Below are 14,995 nucleotides of genomic sequence, written 5' to 3' on the forward strand. Positions count from 1 at the left end.
CTGCTCTCAAGGAGTTCTTCTCCCAGTCTGTATACGTATCTGGCGTTGCCCTGACCCAAGTGCAACACCTTGCACGTGGCCTTGCTGAACCTTATTAGTTTGATTTGGGCCCATTTCTCAAGCTTGTCCAGGTCCCTTTGGATGGCATCCCTTCCTTCTATCGTGTCAACTATGCCACTGAGCTTAGTGTTGTCTACAGTCTTGCTGAGTGTGCAGTCACGGTTTGAAGAATTAATCACACAACACCCCTACCTCCCCATGGGAGAAGTGGGGGGAAATAGGAAAAACAACGTGACTGAGATAAGGGAAATAATTTATTAAAAGGAATGTGAGATAATACAAAATAATTAAGAATAATAAATCAACAGAACTGAAAACAGGAGGAAAGAGAGAGCATCCAAGTCCTTATCAGCAGGCACTCACAACTGGCCTTCCGGAAGGGCAGAGAGCTCTATCTCATCATCCAGATCAGAAATCACATGGGGAGTACTGATGACTTCTGGGAGTTTTAGTTTGTCTCTTCTCAGTGTATCCACCTCTCACAGAGCTGAAACCCACATGAGAATAGCTGAGACTGCTGAAGCTTAGACCCAGGAAGGGCAGTTCCCCTGTGCTGCGCTCCAGCACCAAACAGCTTGCTGCATGATGTCATGATATGGAATACTGATAAAACCAGGACAGTGTGCACTAAATTCATCTGCCTATGTTGATGATAAAGATGCTGAAGAGCACTGGTCCAAAGATGGATCCCTGAGGGACACCAATTGTCACCAGCCTCCACCTGGAGATAGAGCCGTTGACTGCAAGCCTCTGGCTTTGACCATCATGTCTCTACAAAATGTCTTAGGTTCTACTTCAGGAAAAAAAAAGAAAAAAAAAAAAGAGCTGGCAAAACTGTTGCACAAAATGCATTAAAAGAGTGTGAAATGATCTATGAGAGCTTTAACTTGTCATCTGCAAATCCTCGGCCGGCACCTGGTTTGCTGCTAGGCCTCCTTGCTCTTTTGGTGGGCAGAAAAGGCACCACTTTGGACGATACTGATGCAGAATGGAAAACAAAATATGCAGTGGAAATTTGTTTTCCGTCAATAGAAAGCTACTCCTCCTCATCTCCAGTACTTAAGAGGGACTAGGCTTCTCAGAAATGCATAGAGGAGTGAAAAATAGTGGGGAGAGAGGCTATGAATAACCTGTCGTTGGTCGGTAAAGATCCTGCTGTCTTGAAGCACCAGTTCTGGCAGTTCTTTCTTCTCTTTCCCAGTCTTTGAACTTCTTCAAAATGGAGCTCAACCTTCATATGAGAACAAAAGGAAAACAGTTTGGAGCATGTGATTTTCATCTACCTTTCCTATTCTTCAAACTTGCTTCTTAGAAATGTCGAAGTGTTGAGCAGGGCACTGGTCAGACAAAAGCACTGATGAGAACAGAGGCGACCTGGATACTGTTTTCTGCTCTTCCACTGGCGTGTTACATGACTTTGGGGAAAATCAATTCCCTGTTGTTCTTTTTCCCTTATATAAAACAGGAGGAAATAAATTTTACAGTGGATTTTGATTGCTTTCAAATTTTCTGATGAATAATGCTAAAGAAGAACAAGTCAGTGTATCACTGACCACATGAGTTCTACTGGATCTGTAATAATCTGTCTTCCTCTTTTTCAGTTTGGGACACAGAGGAAAAATACCTGCTTTACTCATTTTTCATTGCATTCTCCAGCACCCAAGAGCCCAGGCCATTGATGTTATGTAGCAGATACTTTTCGTAGATCAGATTAAGGCACGATGAAGTAACAGAGACTCATGCAAGCATCCCACTGTGCTCTTGAAACTGGAAGTTCGTTCCTGGTAATGATCTGTATGGCCTTGTGTTTACCACATAAAAATAATTTGTGAGAGAAAAGGAGAGATTTGGAAAGAAAGGAGGTATTGCTATTATTAAACTCTAACTAACATTTAGTGAGAATATGTCACTGAAGGCCTAATGGTGTTTAATATATAGAATCTTCTAAGTAGTAAATGTGTAATTCTCTGAAGATGTTTTATAAACTATGAGAGGAAGAGGTAGAATTGTTCACAAATGTTTTCACTGAGATTGTTTTAAAGTCAGCTAAAATTGCCTTTGAGAGTAGAGTTGCACTAAAAAGAGAGGAGAGATGGAAAGAAGAAACCCCAAAACAGGGTCTTGCTCAGTCTAGAGTTTCAGGAGAGAGAGGAAAAGGTCTGGTTATCCAGAGCCAGATGCATTGTTAAAAGTTCATACTATCACTTTGACATTTAGAGTAGGACTCAGTGTCTTTGTAAATTCCTCTTCGTATTACCAGTGTAGGTCTCTGAGCTCAGACTGTTTCACAAACCATAACATTTTTTAGCGAGTGATTGATCTGTATTATGTGTCCTAGCCATCAGAAGAATCTTGGGATGTTGCTTGTATAAACTGTAATACAATCTGATCCTGGGCATTTTGTTACAGACTTTCATAGACCTATTGGCGATACTCAATCCTCCTGGATTTGGGAATAGTGCTTATCTGATACCATAAAAAAAAAAAGAAGAAGAAGAAGAAGAAAAAAGAAAAAAAAAGCCCTCATTTTCTCTGTTCCCCACTTAAATAACACATCTGGTAACACTGTAGGATCATTGTCCTTTCAGTTCCTCTGCAGTTCATATTGCTACAATAATTCTTAGGTATCTAGTTTCCTAAAGGGCAATGTGATTTTTTTTAGGCTGTTTTTATAGGTCTTCCAAATTAACCCATACGCACTGCAAGAAAAAACATGACTTTTAATCAGCAGCATTTCTAAAGTTAGCGCTTGCTCTGTATGTATGAATATGTATATCAACCAGCATTTAAAAAAAAAGCCTACAACCTTTCTGCTAGTACTGAAAACTAGCATGCAAATGTGTTTTTATTATCAAATGAGGTCTGCCTAAATGTTAAAATATCTTTCTGTTAGGGGTTTTATCATTTGACTTCTTGTGTTCAGTTACAAGAATGATAAAAACTGAAACTAAATCTTTTAATTCAATAAGAACGAGACTGAATTTAGGAAGCAAAAGGGGGAATCAGATATAGAATCATATGCATAGGAAATGAAGCATTCAAGAAATTAAAACTACAGGGGTAGCCTTAAGGTGTGCTTATTTGAAATGCCTGCATTTAATTTTACAATAAATCTGAGTATTTTGTTCCAATTAAGACAGTTCATGTGCACAACTCTAAATTGTACAGTAGTTCCTGGGAGACCGTGGAATGCTTGTTTTACATTCTGGATCAAGTTCATATTTTTAGGCTTCACTTGAATAAAATAAAAAGTCTGAACCCTGAAGATAATACAGATTGATAAATCTGATTTAATCATTCCCGTGTTGCAGAATTCCAGAGTATGTGGTACAGCTGAGCCTCAGGCCATGCGCTAAATACATCCACAGTGCATTCCCAGGACACCCGAATACCAAATGATCACATTTGAAAGGTTACCTTTCTATGGATTCTGACTTTTCTGTATTAGCTGTGAAGATTAGAATTTTAACAGCTCCCAGTGAGAGGTATTGTGAAGTATTTACTTGGCAAGAAAAAAAAACAACAAAACAAAACAAAGCCCAGATGACGTATTGTCTTATATTCATGAACTGGGATTTAGTAGCTCTGTGAATGTCCTGTGAATACACTCCATAGTTCATACTTTAATTTTTTTAATCCTTTTTTTAAAATATATTTTTTAAAATATTGGGTTTTATATATTACTTAAAATTTTGTTAGAAGATTTACGGCAGTACAGGCTTTAGCAGTGAGACAGGATCGTGCTTGTGGAAAATATATCCTGGTAAGTGCTGCAGTCCTTTACATCTAGCTTTCTGCAAAGGGATTTATAAACCATTCACCTCTCTGGACATCTGGCAGTAGCTTTTTAAAATTATGACTAAATTTACTAGTAAAGATGTAAGCATGGTTTTTTTTTTTTTCTCCTTTTCTTTTACAGGTTGTGGAACTCATATCAAGTGCTATTGGTGATTTAGTTCAAGGTATCTACTATGAAAATTCAAAATCATCTGAGGTAAGAATTTCAGTAGTTTTACATACTCAAGACATTTAGTGATATTAATGTGACTACAGTAAATGCGGTGACTTTTTAATCTGTTTGAAAAGGAAGGGGGAGGAAGAGAATGAGCTGCAGTCATGGTGAGTTTCAATAGTAACGTCACTGTGACACCTGTGAGCGCTGAACCTTTCCAGAAATGCTCAGAGAGGGACTGTTTTGTTTCTGTGAGTGCTTAATAAAATAATATCAGGTATTATTACCTGGAACTCTTAACATGTCTTGCTGTGGACTTTCCAAACACTTCTAAAAACTTCTAGTCAAGGTTCTATTAAAGAAGTGTACTATAATGTTCTTAACATCATTAATAGGTGATTGTTAAGTCTCTAATTTCCAAACTATAACTGCCCAAAAACTTACACAGAATGTTGAATCCCATCGTGTTATGAGGTCTTTTCTTCTTCAGTGTGTTCATTTTTCAATGTTTAAGTTTGATAACTTAAATATCTGTTCCGTGCTGAGGGGGTAGGAATGTAGTACTGCTCTTTTTTCCATTGTAGATCGTGTGCATGTATTACAGAGTTGGTGTGGGCAGAGAGAGTGGCTGTCAGTGTTTCACACAAAAGAATCATTTCTCTCTTCAAGGGCAATTATGGATGTCCTGTGTCACTGCCCTGTGTTTTGTGTGGCAAGAACCATAATGAAGATTGATCAAATTAGATCTAGGTGCTTTTGTCTTTAGTAGAATATTTCAGGAAATTTGTAGAGATACAAAAAACTTACTTGAAGTAAGTTGGCTTGAGCAGGGTGATGTAGCAAAACAGAGTTTCATTTTGTGTTGGCCGTATCTTAGCATGTGCAGAAACCGATAATTGAAAATGGTCATAATCTCTGCAGGTCTTAAATAGCAAGTTTTCACAGTATGGTAATGATCAGCAAAGTGTGTATATGAGTATGTATCTTAAAATCCAATGAAGTATATAGTTTTATTTCTTCTGATGTTTTCTCATGTGCCTAGTTTGCCTCAGAGACCTGTGTCTTAATGTTCAGTATGTAAGGTGGCAGAAGTTTATGAATACATTTGTATGTGCTGTGTATTCAGATTGCTGTTCTGGCTTTCTATTGACATGTTGCAGTATGCAGCAAAATGAATCACCAGCTCATACAGGTTACTGCCACAGTAGACACCTGCATTGGCAGCTCTACACCAGCCAAAACCACAGTGGGCAAAGCAGAGCCTGTCAGGCTGTGGATGTGCTTCAGCTGGGCCGCAGAAGGTGTCACATACAATGAAGGCATGTTACTTCAACTAACCTTGCTTCAGCCTATCTGTCATCTTTTGACTACAACCAGGTAGCAGGGAGTGCTCACGCTGGTTCACTGAGCAGTTTCCTCAGAGGAAGTGAGGGCCTCTAGCAGGATAGTTGTGCTGGGGGCTGCAGACAGGGGACAGCATACTTGGAGCTATCCCCTGGCACCTCTCAGGAGGGGCCCTCACGGTGGAGGTGTGGGAGCAGCACTGAGCACTTCACAGCGCTCCTGCACCTTCTGGGTCAGATCTGTGAGTAAGCAGCACTTCAGCCTGTGGGTTGCTTGCAAGGACTGTGCTCAGCATAATACAGTAAAATAGATGGCATCTTTGAGATCTTTGCAAAGAATGTTAAATTGTGTTTTCTATATTCAGGCAGTTTTCTAAATACAACTGAACCCCAGATACATTGTAGTTAGAAGAGCAACTGCTATTTTTATGGGTAGAAGTAAAGCTCTACTAGTTGATCTCAGCAATGAGACTGTATTTTAACAATGCGCACAGTATAAATTAGAAGTGTTGAGGACTCTTTTGGGCTCCTGACATCACAGAAGGTCAAACTCTTTTTTTTCTTCATTTGGCAAAATGCCAAGCTGACAGTCCTGACACAATTATATCATCTTAGAGGAGCTGGAAAATAATTATTTTCTATTGCATTACTGAAGCACTCCAGGTGTAGATTGCAGAGAAAGTGTGAGATACACTAAGCACAAATGCATGGTGTTTACCTACCCTGGCCCAATTACAAGTAGAGAAGACTTACTTTGTTTTAGTGACTTTTTCTGTCTAACAAGAGCTGGAAGTACTGTATACCCTTCCTAGGAGAAATTCAGTTAATTCAAAACATAATTCGTATGATTGCATAGTAGTTGGTACTGAAAATTACATGACAGTATATGAAATTTAGTTTTATAATGGGTTATATGTGGCCTGTTGAGACCTAGAGTAAAGAAGAGTAGTATCTGATTTTTTTGTTGTTGTTTTTTTTTTACTCTTGTCCTTTGAGAAATGTAGTTTCTTGTTGTGGATTAGATGTATCCCTGCTGTTTTCCTCGCTATTCTGCTGAGGCAGTGTCATATGCTGATCATCTCTTTAGCAGAGATTGCAAAATGGTTTAAGTCAGTTATTAGTCTTATTTGTACCTTTTGTGCATCTTCCATCACCAACTGCAATTTGACCAAAACCAAAATCTGAATGACATTTCCTGGAGGTAAGACAAATACTTTAATCTACTCTGAAACTAAGACTCAAATGTCAAGCTTACTTTCTTTTTAACAGTAGGGCATAGGTATGTTAGTAATGACATTTTCATTTCTGGGAATATCTTCAATTTAGAGAAGTGGAAGGATGTCTTCTCACTTTTTTTTTTTTTTTTTTGAGGCAGGAAGGTTGTTGTTCTTATGTTAAGTATACCTTTAATACAGTTGTTATAAAACTTCTCAGTAGCATAAAACGGACTAATTTCTTGTTTAGCACTAAGTTGTTTGAACTTTGCTAGATATATAACTAGATAATTTTATCTTTTACTTCAGATAAAAATAACTTAGCAAAATTCACCTTTCCCCTTTGAGATCCTAAGTTCATGTTTATCCAATAATGTATTTTCAGTTTGCTTCATTTGGATGACCCTATGGGAAAATTAAAAGGATTCTTTGACCTGACAAGGCTGACCTTATTTACTACTGAAGATGTATAACGAATATAATGATTCAACAGCTCTCATTACCACTTTCCTCTCTGTAAAACTGCATGCAGTCCTGCAGCCATTCCATTTTAGTATGTTCTGCTCGGTCATTCTTGATTGGGTCTTTGCAGTGTGTCATTAGATCAGTGTAAAAATGGGGGAAAATAAAGATTAAATGTTTTAACTTTTCATCTTTATTTGCAGTGGCAGTCCTGCCTATAAAGTGTAGGCTTTGGTTGTGAGCACAACCTGAAGATTAGGGCTGTCGCTTTTGTTGCGAGTAGTAAATAGATGTTGTGGTTGAAGACATTGCATTAGTGGCTTAAGCTAATGTTCTGGACTATAAACTGGAGCAGAAAGGGGCAGTGCAATAAACTTCCGCAGCTTTGTGCTAAATCCCATGTCAGAACCCAAAATTCTGTGACTAAAGGACACTGTTCCTGCTTCCCATTTGCCTCTCCTACATCTACTTCTAATTTGGAAGTAAAAATGTATGCCTTTAGTGAGTGCAATGATTAAATTTGCCTAACATGGCCCTCATTCATGATCACAGTGTCTGATTTTAACAGAACAAAACATTGCGCTGGATCTCTCTAATTCCTACTTTTAGAATACTGAAGGTTTCTGAAATGTTTACTTGCTTACAGAATACTTCTGCATTTTCAGAAAGCTGTTGTCTTAATATCCTAAATCAGTTAACAAATACTTGAATGTGTTGTATCTTGTACGTTACCTAGCAGACTGTCTTTTAAAGTATAATGATTTCCATGGGAAACTGTAGTGTTCTTTTTTTTCACCTCCAAATTATCCAGCTGATCTAGATGTGCATTACCTAAACTCATTTTTAGTATCAGAATGAGACTGTTACATAAGATTTTACTATTTCAGAGATATTCTTCTAATGGCTGTTAAGTATTTTTGAAATTTTCAATTGAATTGTTTGAAAATTGGGTAGAATTAGTATGTAAAACAGTTATGAAAAAGAAATCTCTTAGTAGCAAGTACTCATTGTACCAAATAGTGAATTAATGGGTACTAACAGGCTTAGACTAATATAGTTTTAAAAAATGAACAGAAATTTACTTCCCTGCAAAGCATAGGCTACATGCAGTGATTTATACCCATTCTTCGTTGATATTTGGTCACCAGTCCTGCTTTGAGGAGCAGTGTTTTGGGATTCTGCATGTGTTCATCAACTGGAGTGTTATGAGTATATGCTGCAAGTAATGTATTTGCTTATAAATTTTACCATAGAAGGTAAATCAAATGAATTATGAGTAATGTTAACCACCTTTTAGTAGGGCAGCAGTCAGACCTCTTGCTTTTTTTTTTTCCAATATGTTTCTTTTGCAAGACAAAAGAGAATGATAAAATGTGGAATCTGAGTAAAAAGCATCTGTGAAAAGAATAAGTAAATGTGTCAGAGTGGGGGAAAGCATAGCTGGAAAGAAGGCCAATGCTATTTGTTTATTCCTTTTGTTCTTTAAGTACTAGACTTTTCCAGAGAGATTTAAAAGTAACAGATGTGAAGAGAGATTTTAATTTACTATAATTTTTCAACTTTTTTTTTTCACACTGTGTCACAGTAAAAAGTGTTAGGTAGTCAGTGGCGTGCTCTATTGACCCATTTGCAGACTCCCTCCTTCCTCCAAAAACACTGAAGACATATATTAACAGACCAATAAAACATGCCTTGTCACGTCCAGCAAGCAGGAATACATCTGTTTAAAGCGTATATGAACCATATGCAAGATGTTTTGCAAGGTCTTGCTGTAGTTAGAGATCCATAACTGTATTGGGTTTTACTTATCTAAAATAGAAGTTCTTGAACTATCTAATCTAAAACTTTCAAATGCTAGAACTATTTCAGAATATTTCTCTGTGTTTATGTGGATTATTTGCCCACTGAGAATTGAACTATAAAGTTTGGTATAAAATTGGTTCATACATCTTGATCGTTTTGTGCGACAGCAGATGGCTAAGAAAGAGCTGCCATCCTATTGATTAAAATAAAGCTTCCCTTTATGCGATCTATATCTGACTTCTACTCTTTCCTGTTTTTGCATATGATTTTATGCACTTCTAAGAAACAATTTTCATTCATGTTTCTCTGAATATGTTTTCAGCTGAACTGTGTATAGCCATCTTCTCTGGTGTGACAAATCAAACCACTTTTGCACTGGGGGTACTTGTTACCGTAACTACAAAGACCTGCCCCTCTTCATGGTTATGACTACGTATTTTGTCCTGCGAGTTCATTTTCTGAGAGTTCTCCCTTTCCTATTGCCTGGGATGACTGTTTCAGACTGAATTTAAATTACAGAAATAGTTTAACAGAAAAATCTCTCAACTATCCGATTTCTTTCTCACAAGACAGTAACTGACCTTGACATTAATAAAAGTGGGAGCACCACCAGCTGTTCTTAATTTTCCTTTTCCAGTTACTGCTTTGAAAAATTACTTTTTAAAACACTGATTCTTGAAGTTTTCAAATTGTGAGTGCGAATTATCAAAATATATTTGCAAGAAAAGCAAACCTGCTATTAAACCTGAGGACCATTTTTCTTGAGCATAACTCAAGTAGAAGTGGTGATTGACGAATTTTCATTGCTTCCCATGCCAGCACTCCTCAGAGTGTATCTGGACCTGGAATTGACTGCTTTTTTCAGGGGTGGTGGGGGATTCAGCTGTCTTCACCCAGCCTCTGCTACACAAACAGCATGAGAGTTGATGAGGATCTGGACCCATTTCTTGAGGGCAGAACTTTATAATGAGGCCCCTCCATAGGCATCAAATGTCTGAGCGCTGTCCTCTACAAGCTAGAATTAATAAAGATAATAAACATCACCATTACTTCAGATTTCATAACATCTCGAAACTAGAACTAGTTTCATTTTTTCCTTGATGTTTTAAAGTCGTTTAGCTCTTAACATAGGCAGCTGTGTAGGACTACAGTGTCATTGGCAGACAGTTGCATAGCATGAAAGTTATCTTTGGGAAAAAATGGCATTTCATTTGTAGGAAAATTTTGCTGAGGAACGGTTGTGTTTGCCTCTATCCTCTTAACAGGCAGAAGCTTTAGAAGTATGTGGTCACAAGATTTTCTGTGACTAAAATCAGCTGTATTTTGGCTTGCAAGCTTATATGCTAAGACACAGCCATATGAGCATAATTCGTTTTTAGACCTTGCTTCTTTCTGTAACCCAGGGATTCACAATACCAATGTTTTTAAGACATCAGTACTATATTTTTTTAATGTCTCAGATTCTCGTCGTTTTTTGGAAGTTATGTGTCCATTTTAGATGCACGAAGCTTTACATTGTGCTCATCTAGTGGACGGGAGCTTGTTATGCAATCACTTCCAATCAGGTGATGAAATCTGAACTTGCTTAAAAATAATATGTTTTTGTAACATCGTAGAATCAATTTCCTCGTGTATCAAGTTGGAATGACTGTTTAAGCTGCTTCAGTTCCTGCATTATTTGATAATGTCTGCATTTCTCTTACTGTTCAAGGGCTCAGGCAAGCTAAAGCGTTCAACTTGTGGATGTTCTGAAAGATATTTTCGCTTCATAAACTGTTTAAGGATACCTTAAGAATATTTTTGTCTTGGTTGGATTTAAAACAGATAATTATAAAAATCACTGCCAGTTTCCAGTATCTTCCAGAAAATTTTAGTAAATACTGTTCTTTCTCTGGGCAGACTGGTTGTTAAGGAAAAGATTGTGTTGCATCTTCCAAGAGCTCTTGATTTTAAATTTAAAATAAATTGATCTATATCGGTGTGTGGGGGGGGGGGGAACAGAAAAAAAAAAACAACCCTACAACTTGATACATAGGAAACTACTTGAATTAAATGCTCATTTTGACATTTTGCCAGTCATGGGAATTTGCACATGCTCTGGGCTGAGTCAAGATATTAAAACAAAATTACAGCAGTAAAATGAAACATGAGGAAAGTTCAGGCTTGACTTCCTAAGTTATCAAATACATAATAGCGAACATGTGGTTTCTCTGTTCTTCACTTTCCTTGTATAAGTTAATAGTATGTCTGAAAGCAGTGGAATTTTGATACAGCACTGTGTTACTTGGCATTGCAGAATTCTCCTACTTTTTCCATTAGTCTCAAATTATCCTCTCCCTTGTAATGCAGCACTTCTGGATGATGTCCATAAGGGAGGAAAATTAGAGCTGAACGGATGGATTCTATTTCATTTGTTACCAATTTCATGACAGATAATACCTTGTGAGAAAACTATAGGGTCACGCAGAATTACTACTTGCTCACTGCTAAGTAATTTAATTGACGTCACTTTGAAGGAAAATGCTTGTTATATTGGAGATTTTTATATTACTGTTTTGAAGAATGTTTTGGTTTAGTGTATGCTGTAGATTTGACTGAACTGAGAAATTGCCAACTTCTTAACATGTTATGCCTGATTTTTCTTTTCTGGAGTTTCTCTTTACTGATTTTATGTTTTTATAAGCAAAACAATCTGGTCTTTTCTATTTTTTTTTTTCTTTTTTCTATTCAGAGAATACCTACAGGTATAACAGTGATGTGTATATGTGAGAAAGATTACATGTCACATCTAGCTTTGAAGACTCATTAGTAAAATAGTGAAATACCAACACAATTGAATTTGTGTTTGGGGAAGAGAATATAGGATTTGTGTTAACTAAAATGCATTTCCATTTTGTAGAAAGTAATTCAAATTATTGTTTTAGATGTAGAGGATTTGGGGAAATGTTAAACATGTTTGACCTTAGAGTCAAGGTGTTAAAGTTTACTAGAGGCATCACTGAGATCTCTGTCAGGTCTCTGGGAAAGTTAATACTTGACTTTTCTTAAGCATGGCTTTATTTATTCATTTTGAAATACTTTCAGTCTTTCCTGAGAAGGAAGAGGTACAAGTCCTCTATCACTCCCCTTCATGTTTCTGTTGCAGTTCTATGTGCATTTCTAATACTTTCTCCAGTGCTGGGGTTTTTTTTCTTAACTGCAAAGAAGAAATGATAGTGACTTCTCAGACGGCATCCTGTTTGTTTGGGATTGTTGGTTCTTAGTTACTGGCAAGAGGCTGAAATGCAGATGTAGTTTGCTTTCTGTTTTCTTTTTTCTCCCCAGTACCGTAGAAGGAGTATAATTGACTGTTAATGTTCGAGGTAATTATTAATGAAGTCATTTAGAAAAGGATCTATGTGGAATCAGTTGACAACTCCACATATTTTGTGTGTAGTTCTTCTTGAGCAAAAAAATGAAAATGTTGTTTATTGAAGTTTCTGACATATTTATTCGGGTATTTTCCTCTACCTATCCCCAAAGGCACTTCTCTTTGGCACCTTGGCATCCAGAGTTTTGTTACATACCACATGTTGCATTTTCCTCTGCCACACTGCTAACTTCCATGAGCTGACACAGTTGCAGTTTTGGTGTTTTCATTTTCACCTTTCTTTCATTTGCAGAACTGTCTTACAGATGACATCAGAATATCTACGTGGAAGGAACAGGTTTTCCTGTCACATAGTGCCTTGCTGGCAAAGAGCTGCCAGGCTGCAATGGAACTAGCAAAGCATAGTGCTGAGATTCAGGACATGGCATTTCGGTATGGAAAGCACATGTCCATGAGTCATAAGGTAAACCTTTTTCTTTCAATCTGTGATTTTAAAATTGGAAAGATTTGCAAGATGTGTTGCTCTTGAGGTCTGTTCTGTAACACCACTATGCTACTGACCTTTGTCAGCAGGTCAGTGGTATTGAGAGATTTGACCACTGCCTGGTATGACATTTGCAGAAACTGCTAGTATGAACAGTACTTATGAACTGGAAAAATCACACTTCTGGCCATGTAGTTTATTTCATTCAGGGCTCTGTTAAAAGTCCCTTTAGTTTGACTGCAACTTAAAGCTTTACTTTCTGTGCTCACGCGTTCTTCTTGAAGCCCCTGTCCCAGCAGCAGGAATTGTTGAAGGAAGCAGGTTTTGCATATCAAGCTGCCTCTGTGCAAATGTTTGTGCCAATGAATTCAGCTTCCTGTGGCAGCACATGAGGCTGAGGCAGGAGCTGCAGTGGCTGAAGTACCTGCATACATTCCCTTCTGGCTAATCTGCTGTGGAGGTAACTTCCAGAGGGAGCAGGTAATGCGCAGCAAGGGAAGTAACCAGATGAGGACAGTAACAGTCTAAACATCTGCAGCAGAAGGATTTCCCAGAGAAAGTCTCTGACCCTCCCTCGTGCTGAGGTGAGACCGTCACTCCAAAATGTCTGTGCAGGTTTAAGATTTCTACTTGTCCTCTGTGGGAGCTCACTGGCCTTGCACAGAGCTGCATCTCCAGCAATTTCAGCTCAGGTCGGGAGAGCATCCACTTAGTGCAATTTTGAGTTAGAGTATTCCAGTGTATGTAAGCTGCATTTTCTTCACTGGAAACTGGATGGGAACATTTTCTTCAATTATTGAAAATCTTTCAGTCCACAGCTAGAGCTAGTGCAAAGCAAAATACGGTAGGGAAATTCAGATCTTCAGCACTCTTGTTTTGCCTCACATAACCACTCCATCTGTATTGCTTCACTTGTAAATGAAGATGTCACTTGAGACAGGCAAACAGACCTCCCATCCGCTTCTACTCAGTTGGTTTATGTGGTTTCTAGTTCCTCAAGGAAAAGGAAGTGGTTTTCAAAAGCACGACTTCATTGACATACAAATATTGCTATGTGCTGTTACTAGGTACAGCTCTGAGAGTAAACCACTTCTAGTTCAGACTACAGTTTTAATGTATTTTGTGTATGCTTAATATTAATACAAAGACTAAATCATTCTTTCTTTTATAGTTTTTCCATGTCTTTCCATTCAGCAATTCCTTACCTGACTTTCCCATCACTTGCCCAGCTCTGCAAGCTGTCCTTTACCTATTTATTTGGAGATACTCTACGTACTTTATCACAACTTTCTGCCACTGCAGTGCTTCTCCCTCTTCCTCTCCCTCCCCCAGTCTTGAAGTGCAACCAAAATGCAAGTGTCAAAGCAGAAAATGGCAAGTAGCTATAGAATTGGGACATAGGCTTTAAATTAATAGATGTAAATGTATAGTCTGTTTCTGGAAGCTGAAAAAAAAATGTTCTTCTCGTTCAGCTGCATTCAGACCTTCAGCCATTTGTTAAAGAAAGTTCTAGTGATGCCATGGCCTTCAGTTTGAATTGCGCTCCTGCAGTCCTTCATCAGGAATTCCTTGGAAGGGATGCATGGATTAAACAGATCAGAGAGGTAAATTAAAACATTGCTTAGAATTGCCTCCTTCTGCTATTTGTAACTCTCTTCCTGTCCATGCTTTCAGTCTACAGAGAAACTCAGAAACTGATGTCAGGTGAGATAATGCAAAGGTTATTACCTCTGCTCTCCAGTACCTAACACCTCTCTCCTTCATTATTTCAAGACGATGAAATCAAAGGAGCTGACAAATGAGCTCTGTAAGACTTCTGTGTGGCAGTGTAACAAGCAGATTCATTTCCATGGAACATATGTCCTTACTGTGTGCAAAGTCCCGTATCTTAGCTTAAACCTACTTTCAATGGCAGTGTAAAGCAGAGAGCTTTGCACTGCAGTAGTCAAAAGGTAGGTACACATTTTCTTTGGCTAACTTTTCTCTGGGATCCCTAATTTTCAACAGAGGGAAAAGAACTGGGAGACATGGCTTCCTGACCACTACAAAGTATTTGTGAGGTCTAGCTGATTGATGTCCTCGTTCTCAGTTCTCTTCATTCTTTTATCTTTCCTCTAACACTTAGATAAGAGAGGGTATAAAAGTAAGATAGCTGTGTAGCATATATCTGTTTTACATTACCATGTAGAACTGTGGGGTTCAGGCCTATGAAGAGTTACCTGTGTGTTGAAATACAAATAGATAAAACTATACAAGAGAGCAGTGAGGAGAAAGAGGGGAAGACACAAAAAATGACCAAAATAAAGC

General features: G+C 37.9%; 1 protein-coding gene across 3 annotated transcripts in view; it reads left to right on the top strand.

The window, feature by feature from the left end:
• PDSS2 (decaprenyl diphosphate synthase subunit 2) overlaps positions 1 to 14,995 on the top strand; it is a 120,416-nt gene that overhangs the window by 88,873 nt on the left and 16,548 nt on the right. For all 3 annotated transcript variants that reach the window (XM_021390916.1, XM_021390915.1, XM_021390917.1), the window contains exons 4-6: positions 3,980 to 4,054; positions 12,497 to 12,667; positions 14,161 to 14,292. In XM_021390916.1, coding sequence (XP_021246591.1) covers positions 3,980 to 4,054; positions 12,497 to 12,667; positions 14,161 to 14,292 — 378 coding nt within the window. The remainder of the gene's footprint in view (positions 1 to 3,979; positions 4,055 to 12,496; positions 12,668 to 14,160; positions 14,293 to 14,995) is intronic.

Source organism: Numida meleagris, chromosome 3, assembly GCF_002078875.1.
Source record: "Numida meleagris isolate 19003 breed g44 Domestic line chromosome 3, NumMel1.0, whole genome shotgun sequence".
In the NCBI taxonomy this organism is placed as follows: Eukaryota; Metazoa; Chordata; class Aves; order Galliformes; family Numididae; genus Numida; species Numida meleagris.